Raw genomic sequence first — 12,762 nt, 5'->3', positions numbered from 1 at the left:
GTCAACAGAGCCGAAATTCCGTGTAGCAGTAGTTGTGCGGTCTTGCGATAGATGGTGCTGGCATATGTTAGATAAGAACAGATGTATGCGTTTAAGTAAGACAGAATGATATATATTATATAATATAATGTAAAAACTAAATCAAAGATGTCACCATTATTATCGAATTTGGAATTAAAAAAGTCTGTACTATCGACCTTGATTGAGTTGGGTAATCGGTTTAGCATCCCCTTAAGCGAAAAAACAGTAGAGTTATTAGGTTAACTCGCTATCACACAACAAGCGTGCAACTGAGGTCACATTACTGGAACTAACGATACCGAGTTGGTAGAACTAAGATTAAAGGTCTAGAAGAAAAATATTTTCACTGTGTAGAAATACGTGTATATGGATGTTTTGCGAAGACTGGGAATGTCAACAGAGCCGAAATTCCATGTAGCAGTAGTTGCGCAGTCTTGCGATAGATGGTGCTGGTTATGTTAGATAAGGACAGATGTATGCGTTTCAGTAATAAGACAGAACGATATATAATACCTATAATGTCAGAAATAAATCCAAGATGTCACTATTATCGAATTTGGAATTAAAAAGTCTGTACTATCGACCTCGATCAAATTAATTGATTTAGGAACCCCCTAAGATCTAAAGTAGTTCGTAATCCTTTATTATATTATTTTAATAAATTAAGTTTTTGTTAGGTGCGGCGTATATACCGGAGTTACCCTATGTCTTTTTATAACAAGTATTGTTAATTATTGAAAAAAAAACTGCGATGGGATAGTACTTCGAATCATTCATCTTAAATAATATCTAAATTGTGTCCATTTTTCTCTTCCCTAAAGAAATAAATTAACAAACAATATTAAATTTATAGGACCGTACATGTGAGAACGCAACCAATAGGAAATGAATGCCTTTAATGATCTAGCTGGATCTTAAATGCTTGTATAATTCTGTGTGAATTTATATACTACGTAGTATTTGCGCACCAAAATAATTTTCCAGTCTTGAAACACAAACTCCACTGAACTACCGTAATATAATTATATCACCAGTTAAATTGACTAGCAATTTAACAATTCGAATCTCTTACGCATCTTAGAACGACCTTAATAATGCTGAATGACATATTAAAATTTATAAATAATTAATTTTTATTGCAAAAAAAATTACCTCGGCCGGTAGTCGAACCCAGATCTCTAGCACTCCGTGTGAACGTCCTAAGCTTTTAGACTACTGAGGCCTTAATAATATTCTTCGCAATAATTGGCATATGTAGAAATAACGGTCATTTAGGACGTAAATAAACAATTTTAAATCTATAGGACCATACATGTGAGAACAACAATAAATTTACAAATTTTGCCTTCAATTTGATTATACAATCTTTTATTCTCTATTCAAATACAAGGATATGTATGCGTAACGCAATTCTATGAGGAATGAAATTTGTAGGTAATTTTATAATTCAACGCGAATTTAATAATCTAAAATTTTTTTGTAAATCTTTTGTTTTTGGCTCGCAGGCTTTTAGGATTTCGCAGGGCGATGCCGGTAAATGGTCGAACTCTTAATGTTACAACGGAAATTTACCAGATTGCCGACAGTGAACTGCTTAAAACGTTCTTCGTGAGTCCGGCCGGCAACCTGTGCTTCCACGGCAAATGTAGTTATTATTGCGATACAGCACATGCTGTTTGCGGCAATCCCGATACTTTGGAGGGTAGCTTCGCCGCCTTTTTACCAGATAAAACTTTTGCGGCCAGAAAGGCTTGGCGGCATCCTTGGCGTAGAAGTTATCATAAACGGAAGAAGGCCCAATGGGAACATGGTAAGACATAATTATTTTCTTAGAAAGATGTCTTAGAAATCTAAAAACTGAATTCTAAAAAAAATATAAGGTTTTTTCTTTTTATTCCTATTACTACAATTACTATTACTGCAATAAAATTGTTATAATCAAAGTAAATATTCCTTTTTTGCATTCTTCTTCTTTATAAAGATTATGCATTTCGCGGGTTTTCTCCGTGTCCAGATCCATTCTTGGAATGCCAACATTTCGTGAATACCGCCCCATGTTTCGCGTTTCACAGTTGGCAGCCTTTGAATCTTATGCGACATTCGGCGACATCCACAAAAAGAGACGGTGGAAATTTAGAGAGAAATGCTTGCAAACTGAGCACATCATGTTATCTCTTCCATCATGGGAACAGCTCAATATCAGGCTATTCTTCGCCCAGATGAAGTGAACTGCAAAGTTCACGAAACGTTGGCGTTCCAAGAATGGATCTGGACACGGAGAAAACCCGCAAAACGCATAATCTTTATATAGAAAGTACCCGTAGAAGCCTCAAGAATATTCTTCTTCTTTATTTTTCATTATCTATATTTAATGTTGTATTGGTATAATCTTATTAAGAAGGTTCGCATACCAAGGTGAAATGACTTAAATAACGACTTCGAAATTATTCGTTAGGCTGTTTATTCACCAATCAAATTAATTAATTGATCAAGTGATATGGCTATTTGCATGTTATCAGATTTTGGAATTTAGATGCACACGAAAACAGAAATCTTCAGTGCGTGAGCGAATCGAAAATCTTGACACAAACAAAACAGAAATCTTCTGTGCACTTAAACGCACACCGAAATCTTATCGCGAACTGCAGAAATCTTCAGATATTCTCACACGAAAATCTTGCGTGCCTCGCGCATGAAATACTGAACGCGTTCATGTAGATAAAGCGACTAGCCTGCTCGTCAAGCAAATGAACATGCGGATTGATTGTTACTTATAGATCCAACCAATCACATTCAACACTCAACGAACAAGCTAGTAGTTTTGTCCGGTCCATTTACTCGCGGAAGCTACGTACGCGATAACTTGAAGATTTATCATCTATATTCTCTCGGTTCGGATTCCGATTATTAATGCGAGAACACACAGAATCGGTAAGCGAGAACACAAGTAAAACACAAGAGATAACGTTAGAACTTATTGATTAGGATCTAGCAGCAAACTGAGTATTGATCATGAGACGAATAATCTCTAATTTTTTGAAGTGACACTAGTAACCTACGTTACGTATGCAATATATAAATAAACTTTAACAGCACAAGACATCTTCAGGATAAAAATCCTGAATACGTCCTGAATATCCTGAAACATATATGAGATATTATTGTACTAAAATCAAAATTTTTAAATGTCCTTAACCCTAATAAATAAGCGCCTAAAAATGTCCTAAACACCTGAGGACTATCAAATAAGCGCCTCTCATTATTTCCTACATACATCCACAAGACATCCAAATCTGAAGTCCTAAAATGTCCGATTGTAATTGGAATCTATTTTTTAAATTTTCTAATATTCTAGGTTTGCCACTAGATGGTATTATTTTTTTCATTTAAAATTTAGTCATAATCTCTGTATATCCAAGTTTATGTAAGCTTAGACATGTCATAATTTTTTGTACTGAGTTTTCGTATGTACTTAGTGCAAGATATGATTGTATTATACTTTTTTTATACCAACGAAGTTATTGAATATAGTATTTTGTAAAATATTTTAATCTTGCAAATTGAGCACACTTTATCCGAGATATTCTGCGATAGTTCTTAGTCCTTAGGATGTCTTTAGGACATCTCTTGAAGACCTATGCTATATGTGAAATAATAGAATTAATTGTCCTAAAGATTACGGATGGATATCTTTAGGACTTCAGATTTGGATGTCCTAATGATGTATGTAGGACATAATGAGGCGCTCATTTGATAGTCCACATCCTCAGAATGTCCCTGGACTATAACAGAATGTCCTGAAAATATCCCGTTTAGTTGACGGGACATCCCTGTACTATTAGGGAAGGAAAATTATGACGAGCGTCAAATATGTTTTAAATATAGTCCTAATTTATACATTTTTCTTTCAAAATTACAGATTCCGATTACTGCACTCTGGTAAAAGAAATTCCACCGTATAATGAAGGTCGACGATTGCTTGATCTTATGGACATGGCAGTCTTCGATTTTTTAACAGGCAACATGGATCGCCATCATTATGAGACATTTAGAATTTTTGGAAACGATAGTTTTACATTACATCTGGACCATGGAAGAGGTTTTGGAAAACCTTTCCATGATGAAATGTCTATTTTAGCACCTCTTTTACAATGCTGTGTCATCAGACAAATTACTTTAAGTACTTTACTCCGGTAAGTAAAATCTTTTATTATTTTTAGAATAACTTTGGCAAAAATTTGTGTAGTTTAACTGAACATCCAATCAGTTACCATCTAGTATTGCTGATTTCTTTTTGTAATACCAAAATACTGAGAGCAATATTAAGTTAAACAATAAAAAATCCAAAAAAAACCAGGGCGAATGAGAGACAGCGTGGTAATTAATACGCAATATGTAATCTTAAATCTTTATTCCAAAAAAACCATAGTACGTTTCGACTCACTTTGTAGCCATCCTCAGCAATAAAAAAATTCAAAATATAACTCCTTTCACGTCCAAGGAAAAATCAATATCAGATTTACAGATTTGATGTTGTAAAATCCCAAAACATAAAAGAAATTTGTCTCAACATTGGATCAAAAAATCATGCTTAAGCGATTAAAACATGACATTCTCTAATGGTAAATAATAAATTTTAATCGTTTAAAGCATAATTTTTTATCCAGTGTTGAGACAAATTCCTTTTATGTTTTGAGATTTTACAACGTCAAATCTGTAAATCTAATGGTGATTTTTCCTTGGACATGAAAGGAGTTATATTTTGAATTTTGTTATTGCTCTCATTTGCCCTGATTTTTTTTGGATTTTTTATTGTTGAATTTGAGAGAGTCCGTAAGAAGATTACATTATTAATATTAGTTAAAGCAATTTACTATGCAATATATCACTCAATTCATTACAAGAGATTTTTGCAATATTAAAAAGTAGTTGTCATTTTTTGATATGTTAAGTTATGCAGTGTTCACTTGTAATATAATAGTGTAATTACGTCCCGTTTTTACAAGGAGAGGCTATGCTCTTCAGTGATTTTGATTAAACTGGCAGCGATGTTAGAGGAGCCTACCAAGTGAACACCTATAAAGCTGCTCCCGCTAATGGGCCTTAGAAATCAAGTAATGAGCATTTAAAAATAAGCCAAAAATCTGGAAACAGTTTAATATTTCGGAAATTATGCATTTTTGAGAAAAATGTCTTAGACAAAAGTGGTAGGGTTTAATGAGATGTATTTACTGGTTTTATTGGTTTGACTTTGGGCAACATCGTCAACCTTGACTTGACCTTGACGATGCTATCCAAGGTCAAACCGGGGTGATTCCGATTGACCACGTCTCGATTGGACACCAATCACAGCGACCGGTGCTTAGGAGCTTTGTAGTCTCAAGCGCTGTGAGTGGCTCGTGTCCAATTGAGCCGTATCCAACTGGGTGCCATCCGGTCAAACCAATAAAACCAGTAAATATATCTTATTAAACCTTACCACTTTAGTCTAACAATAAAACATTTTTCTCAAAAACGCATACTATCTTTCTGAGATATTAAACTGTTTCCAGATTTTTGGTATCTTTAACTTTCACTTGGTGAGCTCCTCTAACATCGCTGCAAATTTGATCAAAAGCAGAGTGTAGCCTCTTCTTGTTACTACACTTATTTTTATGATACTTGTAAAGTTATATAGTTAAAAATGTGTGAAAACCATAAACGTGTACAAAAATATAAGCGAATCCCCATAGAAAAAAATTTTACTTTTATTTTTTATTTGTTTATTTATTTGCATAACAAATAAATAATTACGGTTTGAGAATAGAAAACAGATATTAATAATAAAGTTAAGACACTATAGGTACGCAAAATGGTGAGGCACAAGCAAAACTGCTGCTACAACGCCTACTAGAGTATAACAGGCTACTACGATACTAGACTTGATAATGAAATTTCTATATTTGTATAAATTGTATAACGCAAAAATGCCGCAAAATTAATACAAAAAATAACACAAAATAATAAATCAAATATAAGTGAATCACAAGGACTACGAGCCAGTTAAAATTAATAATATTTAATATTTAAAACTAAATTAGCAAAATAATAAGATTCAGATGAAAATAAGCGCATAACACATAAATGGCGCATAAATAACACAAAATATAATGAAGAATATAATCGCATAACACAATACAATTTTTTATTTATTTATTTTTTTTTTTTTTTGGAGGAGCTAAGAGGCAGCACTTGAACTGGTGTACATGATACGACTATAGAAATGACGACCAGCAAATCAAAGAAATCGACACATGGCTAAGCGAAAAGAGGACAGTAAGGAGGAAAATCGAATGGAGACAGGCAATAAATTAAAAAATTTGACAGCGACATAGGAGAAAGCGAAGCGAAATTTAGGTGAACGGTGGCGAGGAAAAGCTAAGGAATCTTAGTAACGGTGGCGGGAGTATCCGAAGAATGCAGTTCGGAGTTAAGGAGCAAAAGATTGGGGAAATAAGGAGGAATGTTAGTAGGAAGAATATGAAAACAAGACAACACAGGTGGAGAATGAATCGTTAACGAACATCTAACCAACCAGAACTATTGAAAGAAGAGGATAGGTAGTCGTATTTCCGGGCATTGTATGAGAAACGTAGGCAAGAGTTTTGGATGCGTTGAATACAGGTTAACAATTTTTGAATTAGTGAAGGAATGTAAACCACGTCAGCGTAATCATACAAAGACACCATAAGAAATTGAGAGACTAGGAGCTTTTGAAAAAAATTTAGGATATGAGGAAAGGAATATAGTAGGCGAAGACGCGAAAGAAAGCGACTTGGCATTTACAGAGACGTATGTACAGAAAGGAGAAATCCAGGAAAAGTCAAAATGGACTCCAAGAATTTTAATGGGGGCTGAACGAGAAATTGTGATCGAGTTCAGAGAGATATCAAATGAAGAAGGATGATATAACGAGGGAACAAAACTAGCAATTAAGAGGCTAGATTTGGATGGATTTAAATGAAAAGAGTTAGCAGAGGCCCATTCAGCGACATATTTTATATCGTGATTAAAAGTATCCGCAGCCGTTTAAAAGTCGAATGGATCGAAGGAAGAAAGAAAAACATCAGCAGCGTAAAACAGAAGTTTAAAACAGAGGTAATAGAAATAGAGAGTAGATCGACAATGAAGAATTGTGAATAATAGGAGAACAAAGATCGAAGCCTGAGGGACTCTAGAAGGCGGGATAATGAGAAAGAAGGCTTCGGGGTATACAGCAAAATTCTTTGAGAACGCTTTACAAGGAAGGAACGAAGGAAGGAGATAGCGGAGGGCGAGAAGCCATAGTGGTAGAATTTGAATAATAGAAACTCATGGTTAAAGGTGTTGAACGCTTTAGAAAAATCTGAAGCAACTACGAAAGTTAGAAGACCAGAGTCGGACCCACGGAGTACAGAGTTAGATATGTGCAGCAGCTCGGTGGTTGTACTGTACATATACCGGCAGCCGGATTGGCAATTCGATATACAATTTGTAGAGTTAAAAAATAAGTTCAGCTGCATGTAACATATCCGCTCCAGGAGTTTCGAGAGGAAGGGAGTGAGTGATATGGGTCGAAAGGAAGAAGGAGAGGAGGGATTACGAGTCTTAGGGATAAGGAGGACTACAGCTTTCAACATGTAGAGAACGTATTGAAAACTAGAGCGTAATTGAGTATATGAAGAAATGAATCGATTGTGGGAGATAGAGAAAAAGCATGCGTCCAAAGAGATCTTGCAGACCCGCGGAGGTGAGGTTGATGTGCTTAAAGATATCAAAGAGTTCGGAAGCAGTAATAGGAACAAATGAAAATATATCGGAATTTTTTTTAGAGGTAATAAATAAATAGAGTGATGTTGGAAGGAAGAGAGGATGAGAGAGTCAATGAAATGATTATTAATTAGGAAGAATCAAGGAGATGAGAAGGGATAATATTGGAGGAAGAGGACCTGACGCCAAGAAGAAAAAGGTTATGCCAAAATTGCCGCGGAATTCCAGAGGAGAGGGATGATGTCAAGAATGATCTCTTTTCGCGACAAATAGCGGAAGCGGTGCAATTTCGAAGCTCGCGATAACATTGCCAATCAGCCTCGAGTCGGATCCGCCTGATGGGATGATCCCGATTGACCACGTCTCGATTGGACACCACCAATCACAGCGACCGGTGCTTAGGAGCTTTGTAGTCTCAAGCGCTGTGAGTGGCTCGTGTCCAACTGGGTGCCACCCGAATCTGACCAACGCACGGCGCTTCAAAAAAATTAGCCGATTTCATTCACGGAGCAGACGATCGAGAGTAGCATCACGTAAACAGAGCGCCAAACGATCGAAAATAGATACTATCAACGAAACAAAACAGATGACTTTGGCATCGATGCGTAACTCCTAATGCATCTGGAACCAGTCGATTGCTGCAAGGAGAAATCAACTGCACGCAAATTTCGTGCAAGGTAAACGTTTGAGCGTCTTGGCGGCCGATCTACTCGAAGAACAGCACAATGATCATTGATAGAGACATCATCGCACACGCCAGAATAAACGACGCAAAAGGAAGATGAAGTCATGATGAAGTCAATGATGGACGTAGATTTGTAGGTTACATGAGTATGAGAGGAAATTATTTGACGAAGACAAAGATGGGACATCAGGGATTTCAGGTATTGTACGCTGTGGCGGCTGCAAGCGCCAGTACCACAGGCAACCCAATATACAGGCGCCTGCAGAACAGAGCACGGCACGCGTCAACTTTTTCGCGAGTAAAAAATAATAAATATGTATAAAGACTCTTGTTATCAAATAAAAATAAAAATTAAGTAAAGGGCATATAAGAGTCAATAATCAGTAGAACTTGAAAGTAAAATAAAGACATATAATATAATTTCTCGATATCAATTCTTACAATATCTTGGTGGTACAATGTCTCAAAATAACGGTATAATGTCTATGAAATATTCATATCATGGTTTTTCTATTTACTCGTTTACTACGTTTCACGACTACAAATTTTGTAAATCTGAAGATGGCTCGATCAAGAAGCCGAAACATGTAATTGTTAGACAACCGAGACGTTATACCACTAAGATATTGTAAGGATTGATATCGAGAAATTATATTATATGTTTTATTTTACTTTTAAGTTCTACTGATTACACAGGCCTGCATGGTTTTGTTGATTAGGATTTAACTATGTTTTCTTACGTAATTTTTCGCGCTGAATCCGAATCCGGCGGCAGAATTGCTCTATCACGTCAGGTTTTTGAGAAAAGTGAGGTTAAAGGTGTCAAAATTGACGTTTTTTGGCATATTTGTGATTTTTTTGCTAGCGAAGTAAATTTTTTTTCTACTTTCATTTACGCCATCTGAAAGTGTCAACATTTATCTTCAAAATATATTTTTTTTAACGCCGTACGTTTTTTTTCACCGAGATAATCTCTGTGTAGTCACACAAAGAAAAACATTTTTGACACAAAATATTTGTGTGATTACGCAGAGATTAACTATGTTTTCTTACGTAATTTTTCGCGCTGAATCCGAATCCGGCTGCAGAATTGCTCTATCACGTCGAGATTTCGAGAAATCTTATCCCAAAACAGCCAAATAAGCCATTTTCAACCATATTTGAAATTCAATTAAAAATTGATAAAATTTTTGTCGTCTAATCCATCGATGGTATCATTTCCTACTATACAGCCCCTTCAAAATCCATTTTGGACCGTCTCAAAGCGTCCAAAATTACGTAAGAAAACATAGTTAATCTCTGCGTAATCACACAAATATTTTGTGTCAAAAATGTTTTTCTTTGTGTGACTACACAGAGATTATCTCGGTGAAAAAAAACGTACGGCGTTAAAAAAAATATATTTTGAAGATAAATGTTGACACTTTCAGATGGCGTAAATGAAAGTAGAAAAAAAATTTACTTCGCTAGCAAAAAAATCACAAATATGCCAAAAAACGTCAATTTTGACACCTTTAACCTCACTTTTCTCAAAAACCTGACGTGATAGAGCAATTCTGCCGCCGGATTCGGATTCAGCGCGAAAAATTACGTAAGAAAACATAGTTAAATCCCAATCAACTTTCAACACCTCCAATTTTGCAGGCCTGTGTTATTGACTCTTATACGCCCTTTACTTAATTTTTATTTTTATTTCTCGCGAGTGCCTTGCGACACCTACTTTCTCACGAGCGCTCGCAGACCGCGAATCGCGAGTACTGTGACTTAGCCCCTAGGGAGCTGGTGCGACAACCACGAACCCGTGTTAGAGATTTGCTCAGCGGGAGATATAAGGCCCGCCTAGGCGGAGTCAAATTACTCAAAACGATTCCAAGAGACACCCCAGTGTATCCAGAAGCTTGCCAAGTTGACGTACCACGAGACCGGCAAGAGTGTCGACCGGTAGAAGAGGCGCAGCACGGCTGGCTATCAGTGGAAGCCCAGCATCGCAGAGTGATAGCGGAGGCCAGGTCCAGCAGTCCAGTGGAGGTGCTCCAGCACAGGTCCTCAACGCAGGGGCGGCGAGGCAATCAACTAGCAGAGGATCACCAAGGCCCAGCAGAGGCCAAGGAACAGCCACGCCTTGCGGCAGAGGAGACGCAGCACGACGCAATAGCCAGAGCAGTGTTGCCAGGTGCGAGAAAATTTCCCGAAATCTAGGGAGAATTACAAGAAAAAAATTGAAAAAGGGAAAAAGGGATTTTTTGTGAAAATAAGTTAAAATTTAAGGAACTTTCACGGTAAATGAAAATTTTGTTTTATGCTCGGTTTTCGGTTGGTAATTCGGTGATCGGCCGTCAGGGTGAAATCACATGGTACGGAATAAGGCTGCGGAATAGAGAATGCGTCATAGAAGCAACCAATCAGCACTATTCGCCGCTATTCCGAATAGCGCTGATTGCTTGCTTCAATGACGCATTCTCTATTCCGCAGTTTTATTCCGCACCGTGTCGAAGTCGAGCAGTCTGGTGTTGGCTACGAGATAAAAATTTTTTATTGACCTGTCTTTTTTGTCAACTTCAGTAAGTGTTACATTTTACATCTGATTTCTAATACTAAGTCCACAATAGAAGTCGTAGCGGTAATAGTGTCTTTAGTAGAAAATTGACCAACCAGAGTCGATTATACTTCTCATATTCAACTGTGATTGGTCAATTTTCTATGATTTAAGACGACCGCTACGACTTCAATTGTAGATCCCATATTAGACTTATGTTAAAATCATACGCATTATTTGTTTCTTTAAAACTCGTTTTTCTAATATTGCACAATAAAAATATATCATTAATTTATAGTACTTATTATTATATATTTTCCTGTATATTACTACGTTTATACGGCATTGGTAAAACCGTTTTATAAAACTAGCCAATCACAATCGTTCTATTCTTCCGAGGAACAGCTACATTGACCAGTTTCATAAAACGGTTTTACCAATGCCGTGTAAGAAAGATCTATATGTATTGTTTCATATTTATTATAATTCCAAACTATGATATATTAATAAAAAAAATAATTTATGATTTTATTTTAATAAAATTTATAAAAAAACAAAAATTTTGTGAATTTAAGAGAAATAGATGAAATTAACAGAAAATTTGGAAAAACAAGAATTTTGGGAAAAACAGAAAAAGGAAAAACTAGAGAGATTTTCATATCCCAACAGGGAAATTGCTTCGCCAGTACCTGGTAACACTGAGCTAGAGACCAGCCATACTAGCAACACTGCGTTTACCGTCATCTGTAGGGCCGTCTACAATACATGGAGTAAGAAGTAAGAGTAAGAAATTGACCAATCACAGTCGAATGTGAGAAGAATAATCGACTGTGATTGGTCAATTTCTTACTCTTACTTCTTACTCCGTGTATTGTAGACGACGCCTAAGATAGAGGCTGCTACCATCCACCCTGGGCGAATCTTAAATGCGGGTGCTTGATCGTCGCGTCGGCCTCCTGAGGGCTGTATTGCAGCACTAACCTTCCGCGGTCCGCGAGTAGAGATCGGCCAAAGCCCAGCACAATGTTGTGAAACCGGAAATGACATGATTTGGGAAATGCGCGCCCCTAGAAGATCTCTAAGCACGCGCATTTCCAAAATCACGTTATTTCCAGTTTCACAACATCGTGCTGGAGCTTTGGCCAATCTCTACCTAGAGAATCTCTATCCGTGAGCGCTTGCGAGAAAGCTGGCATCGCAAAGCATTCTCGAGAAAGTTGACGCACAACAGGCAACGGGTTGCCTCGCATACGCCAGTGCGCCGAATTACCATTCTGTAGGTGCCCCTATGCGGCTTGTAAAGCCGCCACAAAAGTGAGTCTACGATATATTAAAAATAACACTAGTTTACAGCAAAAAATTATTTTGGACCGGACTACGTGTCTTTTATAGATTTTTGAATGCTAAAAACAATGCCACAAGCGAAAAAATTCTAGCACGTCGAATTTCCAAGATAATTGAGATTTAATACTTAAAAAATAGCTTTTTTGCGATATTTGATATTTTTTAATAAAGAAGGTTAACGTTATCTTGAAATTTCGATCAGGAGTCATGAATGTATTGTGCATCCCCTATAAAATGCATTTTTTATATTTCAATGCCTTACTTTTTAGCCATGTTATGAACGATTAAAGATAGGAGCTATTTTTAATATGGTGACTCCGGCAGCGTCAAATGTGTATGCGGATTAATTTTTTAGGGTCACATTTTGATAACTGTACCTTAATACTTT

General features: G+C 36.6%; 1 protein-coding gene across 4 annotated transcripts in view; it reads left to right on the top strand.

Moving 5' to 3' along the window:
• Window positions 1-12,762, top strand: part of LOC108763969 (extracellular serine/threonine protein CG31145) — a 176,366-nt gene that overhangs the window by 142,789 nt on the left and 20,815 nt on the right. For 2 of the 4 annotated variants that reach the window (XM_018511938.1, XM_018511935.1), the window contains exons 5-6: window positions 1,527-1,831; window positions 3,941-4,214. In XM_018511938.1, coding sequence (XP_018367440.1) covers window positions 1,527-1,831; window positions 3,941-4,214 — 579 coding nt within the window. Of the gene's footprint in view, window positions 1-1,526; window positions 1,832-3,940; window positions 4,215-6,235; window positions 8,202-12,762 lie in introns of those variants that run through there. The other 2 variants (XM_018511937.1, XM_018511936.1) reach the window with 2 other exon arrangements.

This window comes from Trachymyrmex cornetzi, unplaced genomic scaffold, assembly GCF_001594075.2.
Source record: "Trachymyrmex cornetzi isolate Tcor2-1 unplaced genomic scaffold, Tcor1.1 scaffold39, whole genome shotgun sequence".
NCBI classification, from domain to species: domain Eukaryota; kingdom Metazoa; phylum Arthropoda; class Insecta; order Hymenoptera; family Formicidae; genus Trachymyrmex; species Trachymyrmex cornetzi.
Note: the sequence above shows the minus strand (reverse complement) of the source record. Positions and strands in the feature narration are given on the sequence as shown.